At 41.8% G+C, this 23,994-nt stretch overlaps 1 protein-coding gene across 1 annotated transcript in view; it reads right to left on the minus strand.

Moving 5' to 3' along the window:
* The window catches only part of IL5RA (interleukin 5 receptor subunit alpha), a 36,581-nt gene that overhangs the window by 4,968 nt on the left and 7,619 nt on the right, over positions 1-23,994 (minus strand). The window contains exons 6-8 of the mRNA XM_008074500.1: positions 22,865-23,010; positions 18,883-19,021; positions 630-726 (exon numbers count right to left, since the gene is read on the minus strand). Coding sequence (XP_008072691.1) covers positions 630-726; positions 18,883-19,021; positions 22,865-23,010 — 382 coding nt within the window. The remainder of the gene's footprint in view (positions 1-629; positions 727-18,882; positions 19,022-22,864; positions 23,011-23,994) is intronic.

Below are 23,994 nucleotides of genomic sequence, written 5' to 3' on the forward strand. Positions count from 1 at the left end.
AGTCACTATTTAAATTTTGAAAGTGCCAAGACAGAACATGTCCTTAAGCCTTCCAAAAGATAGCTTGCCTTACTGAATGCTAAAATGATGTGAAGTGCTTATGGGTCATTTGCAGGCTCTTGAATAAGACAGCAGATCTGTATGACATTTCTAGAATCTGCGTTTAACCTAATAGCCATCAGCCACCCAGAGGCTTGGTGACTGAAGGGTCAGGTAGGAATTGGCATCTGATAATTGAGGATCATAATGTGGCAGCACTGTGGTGATTTCAGCCTCCAATGGGCAGCCTTCTTTACCTGATAAGTGAAAGACCCTTGCTGTCAGTTTAACAAAGACAGCTAAGTACTGAATGGAAGGCTGTGAAGGAATCAAAAGAGCAGGCATGTACAAACTTTCACAGTAATGGCTGAGGGCTGTGTTGTGCTCTGTTCAGTTTCTACAAATCACCTCCTAATATTTTCCACTTTTAATTTGGCCTATACCCATCTCAGACAGGCCATCACCCAGCCATAGAAATGCTGTCAATTCCACTTGATAACAAGAACCCTCTGTCTAACGATGCACAGCAAACCTGAAAAAATTTATTACTCAGACCCCACTGGAAGCACCCTAAAATAAAAAATACCTACATTCTACAGATGAGGGAGAAAATTAACAAGACGAAGCAGACGGTTGCCGTAAGCACAATGAGAAACCATTCAGCCAAGGGCTTTTGCTCATCATTTCCTGATGAAAAACAAAAAAAGGAAAGAAAGAAATCAAGTTAGAATTGATGGCAGAAAAAGAAATGACAAGGCTTGGGGCATCAGAAAGTTTGGGTATGAGTTGCATATACTGGTGATGCTGAGCAAGTATCTTCACTTCCTTGTGTGTTAGATTTCTCATCTGTAAAGGTGGGATGATATCCTTTTCACAAAGTTGCTAGGAGGGTGAGATGAAATGATGGCAACAAGGCCACTTATCTTTTTTTTTTTTTTTTTTTTTTTTGAGTCAAGGTCTCACTCTGTCACCTAGGCTGGAGTGCAGTGGCATGATCATGGTTCACCACAGCCTCAACCTCCTGGACTCAGGCAATCCTCCAACCTCAGCCTCCCCAGTAGCTGAGACTTCAGGTACACACCATCACACCCAGCTATTTGTTTTATCTTTTGTAGAGTTTTGTTGTAGAGTTATGTTGCCCGGGCTGGAGTGCAGTGACATGATCACAGTTCACCACAGTCTCAACCTCCTGGGCTCAGGCAATCGTTTTGCCTCAGTCTCCTGAGTAACTGGGACTACAGGAATGTGCCACCACACCAGGTTAATTATTTAATTTATTATTTTTTATTTTTTTGCAGAGATGAGGTCTCAATATGTTACCGAGGCCGGTCTCAAACTCCTGGGCTTAAGCAGTCCTCTCACCTTGACCTCCTAAAGTGTGATTACAGGCATGAGTCACGGCATCTGTCTACTTTCATTCTTAAAGCATTTATTCAATCAGCAAATATTTATGCAGTCTATTCCATGTACTGTGCCACTTGGATCCTGGAGCTTGTCAGCTTTTGGTACGTAGTAAGGTCTTTAGATGGAAAAGTTAAAAACACATAAACCTGCTTAGTAACCCAGTATTAAAATACTTTACAAAGTTGGAAATGGAACTTTGAACACAGTAAAGTATAAGGTAATACTTGTAGTTAACAATAAAGGCATCAGACTCTGCTATAAGTGCTTTACCATCTTAATATCTTGATTATCCTCAAAGCACCCCTTAGCATTATTCCCATTTTACAGATAAGGAAGTACAAGAAAACTGCCATTAAGTCAGTACAGAAAGTCAGTATTTTGCACTTCATATTATCTATTTAAACTTGCTTCTAATCTACATTTAAGGGACAGATTTTTCTATGGGCTTTGATGGTAGCTTTAGGGTGTATGTGATTTTTCTTTTTTAAGTACTGGAAATTCAGCCAAGAAAAATTCAAGGCCATTTACCAAATGATGTTTAAAGAGGTGATGCACTCACTAGCCTGCCTGATTCACTTTCAGAGAATAATGCAAATCCTGAGTTGCCTCTTGAAATACAAATTTTCTTTCTGTAGGAGAGCCCATTCATCTCTTCCTTCCTTTATTCATCTGTTTAACAAATATTTATTGGGCTCTTACTATGTGTTTGACACTGTACAAGTTACTGGGATACAGTGATCAAAAGAGCCCATATGAGTGCTCCTACCACACAGTTTAGAGTTCAGCAGGAAGAGTGGTACTCAGCACATAGCAGTGCAGTATGATTTCATGACAGCTGCGCCTGGTACTGTGATGAGGTTCCAACCCCACCGCATTAGGAGAAGGGTTCAAACCCGTCAATTATTCTATAAATAACTGTCGTCAATTATTTCTTCTATAAATAACAAATACATGTTAAGGAGAAGCTTCAAGTCCTTGTAAACAGCCTAAACTTTCCAAAAGCTTCAAAATACTTAAAAACAAAACCACTCAATTATCAAGAGGGAGATGCCTTTGAATTTAATGCTAGTTATTCCAGCCCTACCTTGATCTCTTGGTGTGTGTGTGTGTGTGTGTGTGTGTGTGTGTGTGTGTGTGTGTGCTGCTGAAGTCTTTTACTTGAGGTTTATCTTCTACCTCCCCAAAGCTTTAATCGCCTTCATCTTGTCCCTTCTGCTTTCAATTATTTATAGAGTTCTTCATCTTGAATAAACCATTACTCTACTCTACCATCTCTCAACTATCATCAAATGACTTCTTACTTTATTTCCCAGCCTAATTTCTTGAATAAGGAATTTAGGTTGCTTCATTTCCTCATCTCTAAAACTGTCTCTTTATTCACTGATGACTTTCTCCTAGTTAGATCCAGAGATTTTTGATTTCTTTTTCCAACTTTGTTTTTACTGGCCTCTTTTCTGAATTCACACTATTGACGGTTGAGCCCACCTTGAAACCACGTCCTCAGCCCTTTTCACCCATATTTCCCTCTTCTTCTGTGGCATTTCCTTCCTGCCTTTTTAATTTCAGCTGACCCTCTCAGCTCATCCCTTGACCCTTTTGTATTTTCTACTGCAGACTATTCTTTGAACTTTGCAAAGTTTGGTTATCATAGCTTCATTTTTTAATTTCATAAAATCTTCTCTCAGGTCTTTATTCCTGGCCCTGCCCTGACACACAGCTCCAGGTCTAGTTCTTAAACTGTGTGTAGGTGAAACCTGCTTGGATGTTCCTCAGAGCTGACAACATTCAAAACCAAGCTCATGCTCTTCTTCATGGCAAATCTGCTTCTCTCTCTAACTACCCCCACTCCATTCCCTGCTCTTGCGAGCCCCCAAACCTGAATCTTTGGGGTTACTTTGACTCTTCCCATTCTTGATAGTCCTTGTCCCTTTTCTCATTTCCTCAGTTTGTATCATTACTACATACCCAATCACGAATGCAGAAGAGACATGTTTTTGTTTAATGCACTCATCCTTCCCTAGTTTGAAAATCTGGGTTCTAGTCCCAGCCTGCTGTGAAGTTGGTGATTCTGAAACTAAGGCAGTTGAAATATATAACCCTTCTGACCCATCCCAAGTCAGTGACTTTTCATTTGATCCAGGGCACTGTCATTTCACGTACATATATCTTTAACAAAATTGATTTTATAAAGGAAGGAACTTTTTGCTGCTGGAAGTTTGAAAGTTGGAGTAAAATATAAAAAAAATAAAAATAATGAGTCACGGAAGTAACTAAGTACTTATTTTCTATACATACATTTCCATTCACTTTTTCTGACTTGTATGCAAAGTGCTTAACGTACAGTCTCAGTTAAATTCCATGGTGATGCTTTGAAGTGGGCATTTTTATCCTCACTGTACAGACAGAGAAACAAGAGCAGAAATGGTCAGAGTAAGACAGATGAGGACACCGCTAGTGAGTGAGGGAACCCAGATTCAAGCCTAGGACTTACCAGCAGGTCCAACCTCTTAATAATAATGCAGAAATACAACTCCTCTTCCCTCCCTCTATAAAACTGAGGAAATAGCCGGGCATGGTAGTGCATGCCTGTAGTTCTGGCTACTTGGAAGGCTGAGGCAGACAGATTGCTGGAGCCCAACAAGTCGATGCTGGGGTGGCTATGAGCGTGCCACTGTACTCCAGCCTGGGCGATGGAGTGAGACTCCAACTCAAAAACAAAACAAAACATAACTGAGGGCATACGGCATATGCAGGAACTTAACATAACTATTCTAAGCATTACTTCATCTTTGAGAACTTTCCAGAGCATCATCTTTGTAGCTGGATATACTTCACTGCACAAAAGTCCTATTTTGTTTGCATCCCCATCATCCAATATGGATAAGCTTGCAAGCTCCTTCTCTAAGTGAAGGTGGCTGCTTTGCAGACTCCTATTCATCCTGAAATTCCCTAGGCTCTGGGGAGACTGAATTACTGTATTAAAAAGCTATGGCCATATAATTTATTTAAAAGTTTAACTTTGATATGTATTTGTGTCTATTATTTTACAGACAGGCATTAGCTACCCTTTGTAAAATGATGTAAAACAGACCCTCAGACAGGCAAACCTCATATTTTCCCAAACCCTGCAGATACTTGGTGGTTCTTGAGTTAATATTCAGCTCTCTGGAATGGAACTGAGCACCTGCTAAACCTTGTTTTGCTGTACTTGCTCTTAGCTAAAATCAAGAGCAACTCGGGTAAATTAATACTGTCAAATTAAAGACTGTCTTGTTTTATTTCTCAGTCTGATTTTCTGAATAAGGAATTTGGCCTGCTTCATTTCCCCAGATCTGAGACATTTTATGTTCTTCATCATTATGCAAGTATTCTAATAAGGATATTCAGAAAGTCGAGACACAAATACATGGTATGCGAATTCAGCAAGGAGTATGCCAGCAGAAAAAAAGTTATTCTGTGTACAAGGAGGTTAAACAGAAACAGTTTGGGTCCTAGAGAAAGAACGAGTAGTGTTGTAAATATTATCAGGGTCAGACACAATGTGAGTTTGTGTCTCACATTGTGCAATACTCCATAGCCCTACATGTCAAGTCCTGATAATAGTACCGTTTTCTTCTGACCATGATTACAAAAATCTTTTCAGTTAAACCACTCTCTAGTTATTTACTTCAGCTGTCACTTTGATAAGCAAAGATTCTCTCTGAATTAGCAAAAATGTAGAGTCAACTGATTTTATTCCAATTAATCAAAAAAAGTTATTGATGCATATAAGAGACTATGTGAGAAGCAAAGTCAAAGTCACTGCCTGGAGGGAGTTGGCAAATTAGTCACTTCTCTTGGCCTGGCCTTTCCAGTTACCCAAAATGTGTCACGGCTACTCCCCGGCAGCCAATTGAGACAGAACTAACCCCTGAGAACACAATCAAGTTCAGCATTTCCACGAAGAAAACATCAGTTGGCAAATAAATTTAGTGCAAAAAAAAGCTTTCACCTACTGCCAGGTGGTAATAACTGGTGAATTATTTATTGTTCAGTTATTTATTCATGCAAAAAAATGGGAATCAGTTATACAAATAAGTGAATTAAAGTAGGCATCTGCTCTGGTTTCACTGAGGGTCTCATTAGAGGTAGAGCAAAGGAGGCAGTTCCCACCAACAGTGCACATTGGATCAAAATGATTAAGAACTTTAATACTATAAAAGTTGGGAAATTCCTTCACACATCCTAAATTAGAATTCTGGGGGTCTCCAGCCTTGGAAATTTTTAAAAATGTATTTCTAGGTAATTTGAATCTTTTTTTCCTGACCCAAGAAGAATATGTCTCCTGTCCTTAAAACAAGACTCACAGATGCTTCTTTTCAAGAAATTGATGGGCACTGCAATTTAGTTATGCAGAGATGAGTTTTAGAAAGAGGAAGCTGTGGCCTGTCCTTGAGAGTAAGAGGAGCCTCTGGACTCTCCACTTCATTCCTGGATGATCTTCAGATATTACCAACTTACAGCAATTGAGAAATTTAGCTATCTGGTTTCTGGTCTTTGGTTCCCATTATTTTTGACATCTCAACCATCTGACTGTACAAACAAGTCAATAGATGGAAATTCTGCTATTGTCCTATGACCCAAATTATATGTGGAGTGGGATGTGGGGTGCAGATGGCAACACAGAGGGCCAGGGTTGCACCCAGCCTAATCTGGTTGCCTTGGGAGTTTTGTCAAAAAACTTTCCTCTTGAGGCTGTCCCCCTCCCCCCAGAATTCTATGATCTATGTAGTTCAGGCTAATAACTATTAGAAGGTCCATTTACTTTGGAAACCTGTTTCACCTTAAATTGTCCGCACAAGTATGAACTTTCAGCGCTTCCATATTGATTTTCAATCTGATTTCAGACTCAAAAATAGGTTTCAAGGGAAAAGAACTAATTAGTAAATTGATGGGACTCTTCCAACAGAGCAGCCCTGCTGTGTTTTTAAAACCAGCAAGTGCTGGGAGAAGTTCAAATGGCACCAATAGGGCTGGGTAATTGAGAGGATGTCAATATATTAGTCTATGATAAGGGGGTTTAAGTAGCTTTCTGAAGCTTGCCTCTGGTTGGAGAATGAGTCTGAGGCATCATTCAGGAAAGGGTACCCCAAACCTGATCACAGACTCCCAATGCAAGCAAGATTCAGGAGTTACCTTTTGGGCTAGTGAACTTTCTGAGGCAGCTATCAACTCAACTGTGGAGTGGGATGTGGGGTGCCGATGGCAACTCAGTGGTACCTGGTTCGGGGAGCCAAAAAGAGTGGGTACAGCAAAAAGCAGCCTCATATAACAAAATGCAAGACCCAAAGCAAAATGCAAACAAATTGCACTATGTGCATCTGACATAACTGGGCTTTAGTGAACTTGAATAGAGAGAGGAAATAGAGACTGTGTGCTTGTGTTCATGCATGTGTTTGTGTGTGTGTTCAGTATTAACTGAATGGCTCACTACAGTACTGTTTATCCACATTACTCCCCTGTAGGACTAGACTTAATGAAGTTGAATAGGGAATACCTCATGTCAGCTTTCTTCCCCTCTGCAGACTTTCCTACACAGCACCAAAGGTTACTGCTTTCTGGAGCCCCCAGGAAACACAGAACTTTCTTCCTTGTAAGGGTTTGCTGGGCCTGTTCTATTAACCTGCTAAAGCAGCTGAAAAGTGGCTGCAGAGGGTATTGTCTTCACATACAAGTCAGTTACAAGAAGTGAAGAGGTTTAATCTTAATTCTGCCACTTGCTATCAAGGTGACCTTGAGCAAGGTGTCCTCTCCAGTGTCTATTTCCTGCTTTATAAAATGGGGGATAAGGAGTGAATGAATTAACACATGTGAAGTGCTTAGCTGGTACATAGTAGGTGCTCAGTAAATACTATGCACTAGAATTATGATTAGGATAAAACGCATTGTGTCCAACTAAAACAATTTCCCTAAATCATCAAAGCAAAACCAAAATTTGAGTGCCATCAGAATCCTCAAAATGCAGAGTGATAACCTCAGGCTAGAAGAAACAAACACCAAATATTCCAGCAACTAGGGAAGAGAAAGAGGTATAAGGAATGGATGGTGATACCCCTCAACGATCTGTATTCAAATGAACCTTAGGAATAACCTGGAAAGACACATTTAGACCAGAGTAGCCTGAAATAATTTCATTCCCCATTGCTTGGTCTGGATGAAGGCTGACTAGCCAAGGGCTGGCAGAGCCTCGCATTTTCACAGCCCCAGTCCCTACTGCCTCAGTCTCCCTGGCTGGAATAATAATCCATCGGGCAACAGAGACTCACAGAAACAACCCAGGAAGGGAGCCAATTCTGTGGCTGGGTTTCAGGTGCTGTTCCACCTCGTACTAGCTGTGTGACTATGGGCAATTTTTTCCCTTCTCTCCATTTACTTTATCACCAGCATAATTAGGAAAATCATGTTTGTGAAGATACACACTGAAAGGGCAGACCGAGAGTGAGAAGCCATTTTTCATCTTGTTCTTAAACCCTGAGACAATGATGAGAAAGTAGAAGCTATGGTTTTGGAGAAATGCACACTTTAGGTAAAATTAACTTTACTGACTTTGTCTTTTCAGAAACAGACTTCCAGGTATCAGAGGTATCTCATAGTGGCAATCAAACTTGCCTAGAGTAAAGGGAATTTACAAGGCCTAAGACATCATGCATTGGGCAAGGACTGTAAAAGTCATGAAACTTGTAATTACAAAAGTTATGACCACTCACAGGGGGAGCAGGTTGGGGTTCGATCTTCCAGTAAATTGGGCACTATCTACAGAGAAGCCAAGAATCCACTGACGCTACCCACTGGGAATGCCTAGGAGATAAGGGGAGGTACACGTTCCACTAGCTCTAAGGAATGTCGTTTGGGAAGGTGCAGGAGCATTAGAATCCTTGTCATGCCCTTCTCTAGGGGCTATGATAATGTAGGTGCACATTAATGGGTCTCTGTATCACAGGTTCTCCAAGACATCCACAGGTGGTCAATAAGGAAATCACGGCAGTCACGTGCAACATTTCCAAGAAAAAGATTAAAGACAGGACTCTGGGGTATGGTGCCACACTCACCTAGAATGTAGGCCCACTCCCTGTCTGTGGAGGGTGAACTTTTCTTAAATAAATATTTTCTTCTCTCACCTCTGTGTGTTGCAGTTCGTTGCATCTACTCAGATCTCTGGGTTACTGATGCCGTGCCTCCCCTCTCCACCACGCCACACTCACCCTGTCCCAACCCTAACATTTTTGGAGGTCCCACTGAGATTTCTCTCTCTCTCTTTCATATTTCCTAACTGGTGACCCTCTGTGGACTGTGTTGGAACCTGATGGCAACTGAAAGCTCTGGGTGAGGCTACACTTTAGCGTGCTGAAAGGCCCCAGGGAAAGACATCAGACCGCTGTGACCCGACCAGGTGAGGGACTAAGGTTAACTCTTTTTTTTTTTTTTTTTTGAGTTGGAGACTCACTCTGTTACCCAGACTGAAGTGCAGTGGCCTCTCCCGGCCACTGCAGCCTCAACCTGTTGGGCTCTGGCGATCTTTCCACCTCAGCCTTCCAAGTAGCTGGAACTACAGGCACGCGCTACCACACCCAACTAGTTTTTTGATTTATTGTAGAGATGAGGTCTCGCCAAGTTGCCCAGGTGGGTCTCGAACCCGCGGGCTCAGGCAATCCACTCACCTCAGTCTCCCAAGGCGCGAGATTACAGGCTGAGCCACCGAGTCCGGCTTTAAGGTTAACTCTTTACTTCCCCCTTCCAGCCAAGGTCTCTGAGTTTCCCCGTGGACCAGGCTGGATCTTGGAGGACAACTGACGGTCTCTGCCTAGGGCTACTCCCTAGAGAGGCAAGAAGGTCCCTGAAGAAAAGTTCAGACCACCAGTACCCATATGGGTGGGAGACAAAGTGCTTGGTTTTTCTTTACTCTTTTCCTCTCTGGTTGGCAAAGTAACTCCACGAAGGACCTTGAAACTCCAACAGCTATGGTACGCCTTTCTGCACCTCTGGTGAGTCACCCCCCCTTTTTTCATCCACACACCCACATATTTAGATGCGTGTTCTTGGACCACCCTTTGTTCGGATGACTTTCTAGGTCTCTTGGGTTTCCGGTTTCCATCTTGGGAGACTCCTAGGAAGGGTCGGGGACCTAGTTGCTGAAAGTCCTGGTACCAGGCCTTCCAAGACATGGTGGAGTATGCATCCGGCAAGCGCTAGTGGGCAAAGGGACGGGAGGATGCTCTCTCCCTGCTGACTCACATCCTTTGCGCTGATTCCTTTGAACCTGCAGGGGATGCCTGGCAGGGGATCTGGATGGGATAAGGCCCAGAAACAAATCCAAGATACCAAAAGCCCATCCCAATAGTACCCATTTCCTTTTACAGATACCATGGGAAACTCTCAATCGATTGTGATATTCACCCAAAGCTTTAATATTTTGCTGCAACACTGCTTGGCTGCAATATACACTGGGGGACAGTGAAACCTGGCCGAAAGGTGTCTCCTTAACTCCTAATGCACTCCTGCAGCTTGATTTATACTTCACAAGAAATAACAAGTACCTTGAGCTCCCATATATTCAGGTCTTTTATGAGTTAGCTCGCCACTCAGATATTTGTTCTTCCTGTCGCATTTTTGTGTTGGTTCCTCAGACCCCATTGGCCATAGGTTCCTCAGAGGATACTGATCCTGCTGACTGAGCCACCTCTCCCTCAAAAGATTTTTCACCTCCTTCATACTCTCCTATTCCTTCTACAACTCCGATTCCTGCTTTCCTTCGAACTCAAATGCTGACCCAGCTGTTTTAACTACTCGTATCTCTTGTAATCTGCTTTTGCTACGCCACTCTCCTTCGGTTTCCCTTCCTTCTCTTCCTTCTTGCCCTTTTATCTCTTCTCTTTTATCTGCAAAGAAGGGGTTGGCGTCTCTGGCTGGGGCACCTAACTCTGGCCTTCAGTTTTTCTCTCTTACCTTCGGAACAGGGGCCAGTGCCAAAGGCCATGGCGCCTGACCCCAGTCTCCAACCTTCTCATCCCTACCCCCACTAATGACATCAATTGTAATTTTAATGTGGAAGCAGACCACCAACCAATCGCATAATGGTCTTCCCCCATCAAGGGGAATGGTTAAAAGGACTCAACCACAAGTAACCAGCGGCCATTGCCCTGCTAGAGTCTGGTGTGGCCATGTGCTCTTTGAACCATGACTGTCGCCATTCTTCCTGACTTTGGCCCCCCTCCCCCACCTTGGGGAGGTGAATCTTCTCTCTTCCTTCTCTTTCTCTCTTTAATTTACTTTTGAATAAACTTTTCTTTCTTAACCTTTTTGTGTGTTGCAATTCTTTTGCATTTACTAGGATCTCTGGGTTATCGTGCTGCATCTCCCTTCCCTCTCCACCTCACAACCCTCACCCTGCCATACCCTAACACACATGACCATGTAGGGGAATGTGTCTAGCACAGAGCCTAGCCCCTAATAGTTCTCCTTCCTAGAAAGTATCATCCCATCATGAGACAGAATTTGCACAAAAGGGCAGTGTGGGCACCAGTAGAGATGAGGTTGGAGCTACAGGACCTTGACATGATGCAGGCAGAATGTAAAATTAAGGAAATGTTTTTGAGGGTCCCAGAGGTGACTCCAACCCCTCTATCCAACTTTTGATTCCAGTTGCACAGGTACCAGGTTTCCTCATGCAACAGCTCATGAATGTCAAATCACAGGAAAAAGGCACAGGGGTTTCTCCATGGTGGTCTTACTTCCATCCCAACCCAGATTCCCACACATCACCCTGACCTCCTCCTGCTTCAACCCATTTATATTAAGTCCTAACATACTCCAAGATGTGTCATATAACTTTAAGTTCCCCTCTCTCTCTCCAGCTCCTCCTACCACTGCTCAAACTGTGATAGGAAAACAAAAGCTAGGATGTCCTATTGAAGCAGGGTAACTAGTACAGGTTAGACACAGATAGAAACATTTCCCATAGGCAGGTTTTAGGAAGCATTTAGGCATTTTAAAAGTAATATTTTTACCACAGGCCAAACTGTGACCTACCCTACCCCCTTGGCAAATCAAAAGAAAACTCCATCAGATTCAAGAGTGGGATAGTCCAGCCTTTCAATTAATGTTTTAGCATAATAATCACTAGAAACTTGCAGGTTCCCTGTCAAAGGCCAGAAGGCCAAAGACCACCCCCCCTAACTAACCAAAGCCACAGAAATGATAACAAGGCCACCTTTTAGCTAAGGAACTTATGAATTGGAAATGTCTGGCAGGTCTCCTGCAAATGACAATGTGGCCAGGAAAAGATCACCTCCCCTTCTCTCCTCCCATCAGGAGCCCAGAGATGTCAAGTTCCAGAGTGATGGTCACCTATGCTCCACCCTCTTTATCATATTAATCATTGTGAAAGTATATCAAGTCTATTGTAAAGAGCAAAGAGGTGATTTCTTTCGCCCATGACACCAGCTCTGGCATGTCTCCATTTCTTTTCTCCCTTCTTTCTCTAATAAGCTTTGTTTTAAAACTTTGCTGGCTGCTATAAAATTCATTTTAGAAATGAGCCAAAGAATCCACAGGTTTTGCACCACACCCCATTTGTTATCATTATGAGTAATACTTCTTTGTTTGAGGAGAACTTGGGGGTACCCGGTGCCCCTGTCAGCTAAGACCTCATTCATGATTGAGTGATCTCAGAACTGCAGTGAATCTCGTTCTGCTCCCCTGGGTGTATGTGCCACACATCTGGAGCCTAAAAGAAGCTTTAAATTTAAAAAAAAATTAAATGGTACCCAGTAGCATCATTACATAGATCCTGGCCTTCAAATATTGCCTTCCATGAGGTCAGGGCGAAACCCCATCATTTGTTTGAGCAGCAATTGCTGTGTTTGTGGGTAAGTTCTGTCACTGAGAAACAGGATCAGAACCACTGATCCTGACCAAAGACACAGCCAGAAAGAAGCACAGGGTATAACCGCTTAACACTCTCTTTTCCACAGGGGAGGATGTAATAGTGGGAAAATTCATTTTCATCATTGCTTGTTTCACCCTTGGAATTTGGGTATCATGAAGGGAGGGAAGAAGAGAAGATGATGAACTTCAGAAAGCTCACAGCTTCTCTAAGACCAGGGTCAGGAAACAAAAGGTTTCAGTAAACAGGAGATAGCAAAGATAACAAAGGAACAGAAGACTCCGGAAGTTAAGAAAGTTTCAAAAGGAGAAAGACTTGTGAAAATTGGGAAGTTAGCTCTTATGATAAGGCAGAGAAGCCAGCTGATCTAGGGCAGTTGATAACGAGTACTGATAAAACGAAACTGCTACTTCCATTTAAAAAAAAAAAAAGTTCCAGCTGGGCATAATGGCATGTGCCTGTAGTCCCAGCTACTCAGAAGGCTGAGGCAGATCACTTGAGCCCAGGAGTTCGTAGAAGGTTCAGTGAGCTATGATTGTACCACTGCATTCCAGCCTGGGCAAAAGGGCAAGACCCTGCCCCTTAAAAGAATAATAACCCCATGTTCTGGAGAGTCTAGAACAGAAAGGCCAGTCAAGCACACTTCAGGGCAGACAAAAAGTGCTCACTTGCTCACTGTGCCCCTCCCAGCAGTACCCTGTGCCTCCTGGCCAGCCAGGAACCTTGTCAACCAGAGCTGGGCAGCACCCCCTCCCTTTATCTCATCACTCAAAACTTACCTGTCCCATTTTTTATAAAATAACCTTGAACTATAAAAGGTTCATTAGTTAACTGAAACTAGTCTAATTCGCTCATATGCTACCTATTTGAGAAAATTATACATTAAGATCCACTTCTTGGCTGCCTGACAACTACCGAGTCATTTAATATCAGTAGAACTCCATTTTCTTACCTTAAAGTAAAGGGGGTGGACTTCGTGTCTAAGAAAGGGGTGATATTCAAGTTGGGTCTGAGAGTAAAACAGAAGGAAAGAGCTCTAACTTGCCATTTATGAGACAAGGCCGGAGAGGAGGAAGTGCATCTGCAGAATTGCCTGACGGACTCCTGGCTGAGCATAATTACTGCTGCCTCCTCAAGGGGTAAAGAAGAGCCATGCAAGATGTCCCAGAGGGGCTTGGACTTCCTATTATGTTTATTAATCATCTTGATGAAAATGGAAACTCTGCATTGATTAAATTCACTAATGATTCTAAACGGAGCAGGGGAGTAAATTCCAGAAAGGATGGATTTATAAGGTGAGGAGTAATATTAATCAGCTCATCTTCATGAAAAGGGTGGCAGTAAATGAAATGGGATTTGCTGTAGATAATGGCAATGAGGCGCACCTGGGGGGAAACTATAATGAGCCCAGATTCAAACTAGGAAGGTGTTATTTAGGAAATAATAACGGTAAGAGAGCTCGAAAGTGGAGAGTGAATAATAAATTAAAAACGAGCTTAAAATAAGCACTCATTATGGATTCCAATTTCACCATTTCATCGTCAACATTTTTGTGATGGGGTGGGGCAGGGCGGAGAAAGTCATGGCAGAGTTGGAAGCAGGCTTGTAGCCCAGTACTCACATTTTGCATGTGAGGAAACTGAGGTTAGGTGTGACTGACTAGGTCAGGGTGGATCACCACTCCTTCTGATAACTAAATTTAGCTTCAGAATCCTTCTCAACACTGCACTCTAAGCAACCTCTGATTACTTGGCTCACAGAATATTATCTTTTGCCATCCCTAACTTAGGTCACAGAGCTAGACAGTTTTAGCCACAGATCGCCTGATGTACTGAATGCTTCTTTCTCATCCTGTAAGTTCTAGACTCTCTCTGGTCCACGTTGACTATAACTTCAAAAGTCAAAGACTCAGAAAGTGTAGCTGAGCTCTTAGTCAGGATTCTGATCTTGGTCCCCATCATGTTTGTTTGAGGTTCCTTGGACAGCATTAAAAAAAAAAAACTCTCTAAAATTGAATATGCAGTAGTGTTGGGAAGAAACTTAGACATGTTACTATTTGGGGGCGAATGAGTTTTGTGCCCTTGGAGAACAGAAAGCATTAAAAAAAATCTACTGAATTAGAGTAATAAAAATTAAAATTCTACCATAGACATTTGATAAAATGAGCAACCTTGTTAAAAATTCCCTGAGACTCACTGTTTCCCCTACTGGTTTCCCTCTTGGGGAATAGAGTGAATTTTGTTTGTGCAAATGAAGCATTTTTTTTTCTTTTGAGTAGAGGTCTCACTCTGTTGCTCTCAACTCACCACAGTCTCAGCCTCCTCAGCTCAGATTTCTATCTCTGACTCCTGAATAGCTGGGACCACAGGCACATATCACCATGGACATTTTTAAATTTTTTATACAGATGAGGTTGCACTGTGTTGCCCAGGCTGATCTCGAACTTTTGGGTTCAAACGATCCTCCTGCCTTGGCCTCTCAAAGTGATGGGATTTTAGTCATGAGCTACCATACCTGGCCAAATGAAGCAATGTTGGAGAGGTCCTGTGAGTGCTGTGTCAATTTAGTAAGGTTGGGATATCAACCTAGAAAGGAGAGGGAGGGGAAGATTGGCCACAACAGAGTTATGAAGTAGGTGAATTTGGTCCGCTCCTTTCAGTTCTCTCTCCCAGGAAGACTCATGCTGCTGCTCTGAGACCCTCTGAATGACATCAGGGTCAACCCATTAAGCTGTGCTGGTTGTATGTTGCACAACTCTAGGGGGTGCTCTTCTCCTTCTGGGAACTCAGCAACTTAGCATGGCCAGCCCTCTTGCAGAGTCAGAACAGTTCTTCATTTCTCAGGCCTTTCCTTGTCTTTCCCAGTCTTACATGGAAATCTACTTGCTGTGTGTTGGAATCTCCTGGAGCCACACCCCACAGACTAAGTGAATGAGTTAAATAGAACTTTTAGTATGTGTCTGCCTGAAAGAAACACTCCTTAAGTCTATTCTTCAAATGACCATTGAATACCTACCCAATAGGATCCATGAGAGATGATGTTCACATGCTTAACTAGCCATAATCCCAAAGTCAGCTACCAAGGTCTCTTAAATCAGTCTTTAATGTACTCAGCACTTTGCAGCTTGCAGAATCCTGTCACACCATGCCAGAATGCTAAGAGGTCAGGTGGCTGAGTTAGCCACCCTGGAGTTGAGCCCCATCTCTGCTACTTCCTGGTGTTGCAGAGTTAAGCAAATTAACAAAACTTCCCAAATTTATTTTCTCATCTGCAAAATATACTTGTTGATAAGGTTAACTAAGATAGTGCATATAAAGCATTTAGGGCAGCCCAATACATGTGATCTGCTATCTGTGCTGCTGTTTCTTATTTCAAATACCACATGGGGTGGGAAAAATGAGTATTATCTCCTTTATCCCTCTAATCCAAACAAACAGATATAATTTGTCTGAGGATGCACATTCAATACCAGCCAAGGCTGAGTGTTAAACCTGGGCCTTCTATGTGAGATTCCAGTGTTCTTCCCACCCTGTGCTCTTATAGACCTACTGCAACACTTAACCACATGTATACAAAGGGGACCCTCCAAAAACCCGGAATTATCTTTAGCGGGGAGGCCTCGTAGTACAAGCTTGCCCTGCTAGGTAAGTGTTCTAGGAACCCATCGGCATCAGTGTACCAGTTAGTGTTATTGTGAGAAGCTGCATTCAACGACCTTTTTTTTTTTGAGATTCTTACAATGCATTTGCCCATTTCATGATGGGTGATTTACAAGCACACTTGCCCACACCACGCTGAACATTCAGTAGCTTTTGACCAAAAAAGGTTTGATTCCCATACCCCCCCTTCCCTATTAACCCAATCTTGCCCAATATGATTTTCTTCTTGTTTCCCTGTTGAAAAAAAGGCCTCAAAGGGAAACATTTTGCTGATGTGGAAGAGGAGAAACAAAAAATTGCAGAAGTACTAAAAGGCATCAAAATTGACAAGTTCAAAAACTTTTGAGCAGTGGAAAAAGTGTCTCAATAGGTGTATTGCATCAAATAGAGAGTACTTTGAAGGTGACTGAAGTTTAAACATGTAAGAATAAATACACAATTTTTTATAAATAAATTCCATTTTGGGGGAAGTCCCCCCTTGTATGCCTATCTCCCCAGGATCCATGGTTGTGGCATACACATGAGACACACTAGTTGTTTTTTAGCTGTTCCCTTGTCATTAAATGCCTATGTTCACTTGCCTAAGACACCCAGATAATAGTAAACACAGGATGTGAATGTTCTACCTACGAGGTGTCAGGTCACACCTCCTGGATATGGGATTACTATCTGACATAGAGTGAGACTGACTGGGAATGTGGCCCCTCATCCAGACCTACCATTGGTTCTTCATTATCCTTCCTGGATCGCGCCAACAGATAAGATGCTCATCTTACTTTCCAAGTCAACTGGTTACTTTTACAAATACAAACAGCAACAGAACCAATACAAGAGCCCAGGTGACACCCAGACCTTTCATGCTCTATGTCTGTTATGCTGAAGTTTCAGGGACGGATCTAGATTTTGGAGGCTCTGAAGATTATTCAGTTTTGGAATCCTCTTTTAAAAAATAAACAAGCTGGGCACAGTGGCACATGCCTGTAATCCCAGTATTTTGGGAGACGGATGCAAAAGGATTGCCTGAGTCCAGGGATTTGAGGTCATCCTGGACAACTTGGCGAGACCCCATCTCTACAATTAAAAAAAAAAATTAGCTGGGTGTGGTAGCATGTGCCTGTAGTTCCAGCGACTTAGAAGGCTGAGGCAGAAGGATCGTTGGAGCCCAGCAGGTCAAGGCTGTGATAGCCATGATCGTGCCACTGTACTACAGTCTGGGCAACAGAATAAGACTCTGACTAAAAAAAAAAAAAAAAGGACAAATTAAAAATTAAGAATAAGAAAATTACAGAGCTGTAGAACAGACTAGTAGTTGTCAGGGTTCAGGGATGAAGAGGGGGGAGAAAGGGTTGTGTTTATAAAATGGCAACATGATGTGGTGATGAAACTGCTTTGTATCTTGACTGTAGTGATAGACACATGAACTAAAACATGTGCTAACATCACAGAGGACCAAACACATGTGTGCAAGTGAGTACATATGAAATAGATGGAATCTGTGGATTGTTAATATTAACATTGGTTGCAATATTGTACTATAGATTTGTAGGCTGTTATCCTTGGGGGAAACTGGGTGAAACGGACACCAGATCTCTTTTTATTATTATTTACAACAGCATGTGAACCTAAAATTACCTAAAATAAAAGTTTTCTGGGCTCGTTGGCTCAGACTGTAATCCTGCACTTTGGGAGGCTGAGGCGAGTGGATTGCCTGAGCCCACAGGTTAGAGACCTGCCTGGGCAACTTTGCGAGACCTCATCTCTACAATAAATCAAAAATGAGCTGGGTGTGGTAGCGCGCACCTGTAGTTCTAGCTACTTGGAAGGCTGAGGCGGAAGGATCGCCGGAGCCCAGCAGGTCAAGGCTGCGGTGGCCGGGAGCGGCCACTGCACTCCAGTCTGAGCAACAGAGTGAGACTCCAACTCAAAAAATAAATAAATAAATAAATAAAATAAAATAGTTTAAGTTAAACATTGGTAGAAGTAGAAACAGAAAATGTGAGAAAAAAAATAGGTACCAGGCCTACAAAAGTTCATGTTAATGAGAAGTTTAACTTCACTTAAATTTCACTGGCTTCAGTCAGGCACAGTGCTATAATCCCGGCACTTTGGGAGGTGGAAGTGAGAGAATTATCTGAGCCCAGGGGTTCAAGACCAGCCTGGCCAATTTGGCAAGACCTGATCTCTACAATAAATTAAAAAATCACTCAGGCATGGTGGTACTTGCCTGTGGTCCCAGCTACCTGGAGGGCTAAGGCAGAAGGATAGCCTGAACCCAGCAGGTCGAGGTTACAGTAGCTGTGAGCATGCCACTTCACTCCAGCACGGGCAACAGAGTGAGACTCTGACTCAAAATAAATAAATGAATAAAATTCATTGACTTCATGGAAATCCATCTCTGGTTGGACAGGCAGTAGACTGACAGAAGTTGAGGCACAGCAGATATGTAAAATCATCTAAAAACCCATCAGCAAAAGTGTACACTTTCTGGGGTCACCTGCTTTGACAATGAGTAGGGCTGCTGCTTTAAAGTAAACACAAGCTGCCAGGCACGGTGGCTCACGCCTATAATCCCAACACTTTGGGAGGCCGAGGCGAGAGGATTGCCTGAACCCACAGGTTCGAGTCAAGCCTAGGCAACATGGTAAGACCACATCTCTACAATAATTCAAAAAATTATCTGGGCATGGTGGTGCATGCCTGTAGTTCCAGCTACTTGGAAGGCTGAGGCAGAAGGACCGCCTGAATCCAGCAGGTCAAGGTTGCAGAGGCTGTGAGCATGCCACTGCACTCCAGCCTGGGTGACAAAGTAAGACTCCACATCAAAACAACAACAACCAAAAATAAACACAAACTACTCACCCACATAAATAGGTTGACTCCACTCACTCCAGAGCCCTGTTTCTCTGCACACAGAGCTCACTGCTGCTCTTACTTGAATGCAGTACTTAGAAAGATCATCAATTATTGAGATGAATGCATTGGTCGTCATTTTTTCTGTCTAAATGGGGAGAAAAGCATTTTAAGAATCTCTAGACACATAATTTAAGTTCTGCCAATTATCAGAATGCATGTCTATGCAGGTAAGACAGTGACTCGCTGTTCAGCAAGCAATTTAAAATCAACAGGATACACATTGATTAGTTTGTTCTAGACTGTGTCAGTGTGGATGTGTTGGCAGTCACCCTTCAGAGGAAAACTATCTTATAACCAAAACATATAAAATGATTAATTGTAAGATCTAGATGATCCTGGGTCTAGCTGATGTTTCCAGACTAAAGAATGGGGTGTCCTATGCCAGAATGCATAATGCTCTCACCTTGTCCCTCCACATCGTGTAGTCATATTACTAAACAATATCGCATTGTTTCCATCATATTCAGCAGATGTCAGCAAACTACAGCCTGCTGCTTGCTTTTGTATGGCATACAAGCTAAAAATGGTTAACATATAATTTTAAAGGTCAAGAAAATAAAAAGAACAATTCATGATACATGAAAATCATATGAAATTGAAATGTCAGTGTCCACAAATAAAGTTTCACAGGAACACAGTCACACCCAATTGGTTAGGCATTGTCTTTGGCTGCCTTTTTTCTACAAAGGCAGAAATGAGTAACTGTGACAGAAACTGTGTGGCCCACAAAGCCTAAAATATTTACTGCCTGGCCCTTTACAATAAAATTTGCATATCCTCGACATACAGGACTATCTCAAACAACTGGAGTCAGGGGATAAGGGGGTGATGCAGCACATAGTGAAGCAGGAAGAGCTGTGACCTTGAATCTAGGATGAGTAGGCTTTGAATCCTAGCTCTTCCTCCAACTAACTGCAGGGAAAGTGCCTTGACCTCTCTAAACTCAGATTACTCACTTGTAAAGTAGGAATAGCAACACCTAAGTTACAGATTATTGAGTTAAATGGAATTACCATCATAAAGCCCAAGCTTAAGGATGTATTATGTTGTCATATGAAAATTGCCAGTACTTAACCCATTTTTTGGACCCGTAATAATGTCAATTTTGGATGATTCATTCAAAAAAATGTTCCTTTTTTTTGAGTTGGAGTCTCACTCTGTCGCCCAGACTGGCGTGTAGTGGCACATCCTGGCCACCACAGCCTTGACCTGCTGGACTCCAGAGATCCTTCTACCTCAGCCTTCCAAGTAGCTGGAAATGCAGGCGTGTGCTACCACACCTGGCTAATTTTTTTGATTTATTGTAGAGATGAGGTCTCGCCAAGTTGCCCAGGCAGGTTTCAAACCGGCGGGCTCAGGCAATTCACTCACCTCAGCCGCCCAAAGCACAGGATTACAAATTGAGCCACCAAGTCCGGCCTAAAAACATGTTCTAAATGCTAGTTTGTTGCAGCAACTTAGACTAACACTAGATTGCCTAGTGTTGAAATGAAACTGTTTTCTCACAAATGACCTCTTCCTTTTCTCTCCACCCAGGTAATCCCCTGTGTCAGAGATGTGTCCTTGACATCCGCATCTTATGTTACCCCACATATATGTTTCTCACTTCACCCATACCTCAGGACCATTGCTGCTATTTTTTGCTTGGATTGGTGCAGTAGCTGCTAACTGATATTTCTATGTCCATGTTGTTCCTCCCCAACCACATCAAGCTTTTTCACACTCCTACCAAAATCCTTCTGCTCTGCACATGTCGGCATATTTCTCTGTCATGTAAAATCTTTCAGTGGCTTCCATTGCCTGTGGCCATGAATTTAAAGAAAGAAGACATTTTGTTTGTTTGTTTTTTATTTTAAAGATGTGGGATACAATTCAGGAGAGAAGCTGTTCTTTAATTTTTAAACAAAATCTTATAGAGCCACTCAGAGAAGTTGCAGTGTAGGATATAAAATTATGATTTCTGATGTTGTCCTTATGTCCAGGCCTGCTGAATTACTTGCCACTTGGCTGAAGGAACCCTGTTTTATCAAGCTTGGAATTACTCTTTTTTCTGAAATGGTGTTGGTCAGAAACTGTTTATTAGTGGTCTGTGATAAGGTAAAAACAGAAACTGAGTCTATAATTTAGAAGCTTTGATGGCAATATGACATTACCATGACATCCAAGGACATGATCTGTGAACTTATATTTTACATATCTTTGGCTATATTTGATTTTTCTAGCAAATCATTTTTATTGTATTTGATGAAAGCACCAACATATGGGGGATTTGAAGTTTTTAAACAAACACAACAGTCCTTCACTAGGTATTTTGGGAAGCCCTGGCTAAAAAAGTCCTTCTCCTATTCTCTCACCGGCCGGGTTTCTCTTTTTTCCTTCCTGATTCCATTCAGATCCTCTCTGTGGAACCCCCAGCAGACTGCTTTGCCCACTCCCCTATTTCCAATTCGATGGGGTTTTACTCTGGTAGGGCAACTCCGAGGCTGGGTGAGTGGACTCTCAATGGCAGAAACAGAGTCTTATTTATCTTCCCCTCTCACAAAGAATCTAATGTCTAAATATTCATTGAATCAAATTGTATTAAATTGAATTTGCTTTGTCTACTATCAGTAAGACATAAGTTTGAATCCTGACTTTTTTTTTTCCCTAGCTTTGTGACTTTGGACAAGTTACTTCATCTTTTCTGTCTTACTTTCCTGTAAAATGGAAATGATAATTACATAACAGTTATTGTAAGGCTCGAATAAACTAACATAATAAAGCTTGGCACATAACTGATGCTCAAAAAATTGTTGATTGACCTCAATACCTTTTCTTTTGTTTTGGTTTGTGTGTGTGTGTGTGTGTGTGTGTGTGTGTGTGTGTGTGTGTGTGTGTGTGTGTGTTTTGAGAGAGAGGATTTCACTGTGTCATCTAGGCTGGAGTACATTGGCACAATCATAGCTAACTACATCCTTGAACTCCTGGTCCCAATCAATCCTCCTGCCTCAGCGTCCCAAAGTGTTGGAACTAAAGACGTGAGCCACCTACCCAGACTGAAATTTTTATCCATTAGTGTTGATAAGCTTTTTTTAAACTGTTGTAAAACACATATTACATAAAATTTACCATCTTAACCATTTTTAAGTGTACAGGTCAGTAGTGCTGAGTACATTCACAAGGTTGTACAACCAATGTCCAACATTTTTGTCATCTTGCAAAACTGAAACTCTGTACCCATTAAAGAGTAGCTCCCCATTCTTGCCTTCCCCCAGCTCCTGGTAACCACCATTCTAATTTCTGTTTCTATGACTTTGACTACCTAAATTCATAAAAATAGATTCAGACAGTATTTGTCTTTTTGTGACTGGTTTGTTTCACTTAGCATAATATACTCAGGGTTGATTCATGCTATAACATATGTCAGACTTTCCTTCCTTTTAAATGTTGAATAATATTCCATTCTATGTATATGCTACATTTTGTTTATCTATTCATCCAGCGGGCACTTAGGTTGCAACCAGCTTTTGGCTATTGTGAATAATGTTACTATGAACATGTGTATGCAAACATCTCTTTGAATCTCTGCTTTCAATTTTTTTGTGTATATACCCGGAAGTGGAATTGTTGGATCACATAGGAATTCTATTTTTAATTTTTTGAGAACTCATCAGACTGTTTTTTCATAGCAACTGTATCACTTAAAATTGTAATCAACTCTAGTACCAATGAGTTTTTATTTAATTCTTTGTATTAATTTCAACCAAAAGTATGTCTTTTTAAAACAAAAGGTCAGTAAGATTTGGTTTATTTCTATGACACCTGGGTATACGTAACTTTAACCTTGTTAGTACCAAACTGTAACTTGATTGCAGTCACTGAAGGTAATTGTTAAAGGTTTCTAAAATGAATGTCTATCATTGAATATTGGAATAATCTGAGGAATTACCTGAAAATAACCATTTCTTGTATTGTATATTTTCACTTCATAATCAAAGCAATGGATTGGAAAGGCAGAAACTGGTTTCTCCCATTGGATAGAGAGACGAGTTCCTTCAATCTCTGCTGTGACATTCAGTGGAGGATTTACTTGATCTAGGTTACAGAATGAGAAATCAGTGATATTTCTTTGGAATCAGTGATCAGGGATGATAACTTCAACCCACCAACACTTCTCAAGGCATTTCTAAGAAATGCTTTTCTCAAGTATTTACCATCAGGTCTTAACTTATCTCAAGCCACAGGAAGCTGGGGGACTCCTATCAGACTCCTATATTATAGGACTGAGGTCTATACACTGCAGCACTTCCCCTGCATATTGAATGAGTTCCCTTCCAAGAGTGCATTTGTATGTCCAATTTGTTCATAAGTTCAACAACTAACACAATCAGCTATAAAATACTGTATGTAATATGTTTATAACACTTTTCATACAAATAATACATAAAACAAACAACATAAAAATAAAATGTTTTCAATCTTACAGTCAGTCTTTGAAAAGTACAGTCTTAGAGTACAGTAGTAGAGCATACAGGGGCTGGCATTGAGTGAAAAGGCAAGAAGAGTTACCGACTGGAGAAGGAAGGATGTGGGAAATGGTAAAGCTGAAGGATCGTCAGCAATAGGAGACATAATTTCACTCACACCTGATGTTGATGGCAAAGGTTCTGGTCTCCTGCTGGATTCAATTCTATCTACCCACTTGAAAAATGCACGTTCGCATCTTTGAAAGTTTACAATTTTAAGGTTCGTATGTAGGGCACTTACTGTACGAGGATTATTACCCCAAATGGAGTTGAATTGTTGAATCCCTTCCCTGGTCAGCTCACTGCAAGACTTGCACCACCATCACTTTTCATTTCCCAAGTTGGAGCAAGCCCAGGATAAACCTGATATTGGAGAGATGTTTTCTCCAGAGCTCCCAGAAAACTCTGCCTCTTTTTGCTCTGGGCAAATTTCTTCTTCTTTCTGAGTTTCAGTTTTTTGTTTTTGTTTTGTCCATTATTTTTTTTACTTTGTTTTGTTTGGGGGAAGAAGCAGAAGGCTTCAGTTTTATTTCGCATGAAAAGAAAGGATTGG

Source organism: Carlito syrichta, unplaced genomic scaffold, assembly GCF_000164805.1.
Source record: "Carlito syrichta isolate Samal-C Ts95f unplaced genomic scaffold, Tarsius_syrichta-2.0.1 Scaffold117309, whole genome shotgun sequence".
NCBI classification, from domain to species: Eukaryota; Metazoa; Chordata; class Mammalia; order Primates; family Tarsiidae; genus Carlito; species Carlito syrichta.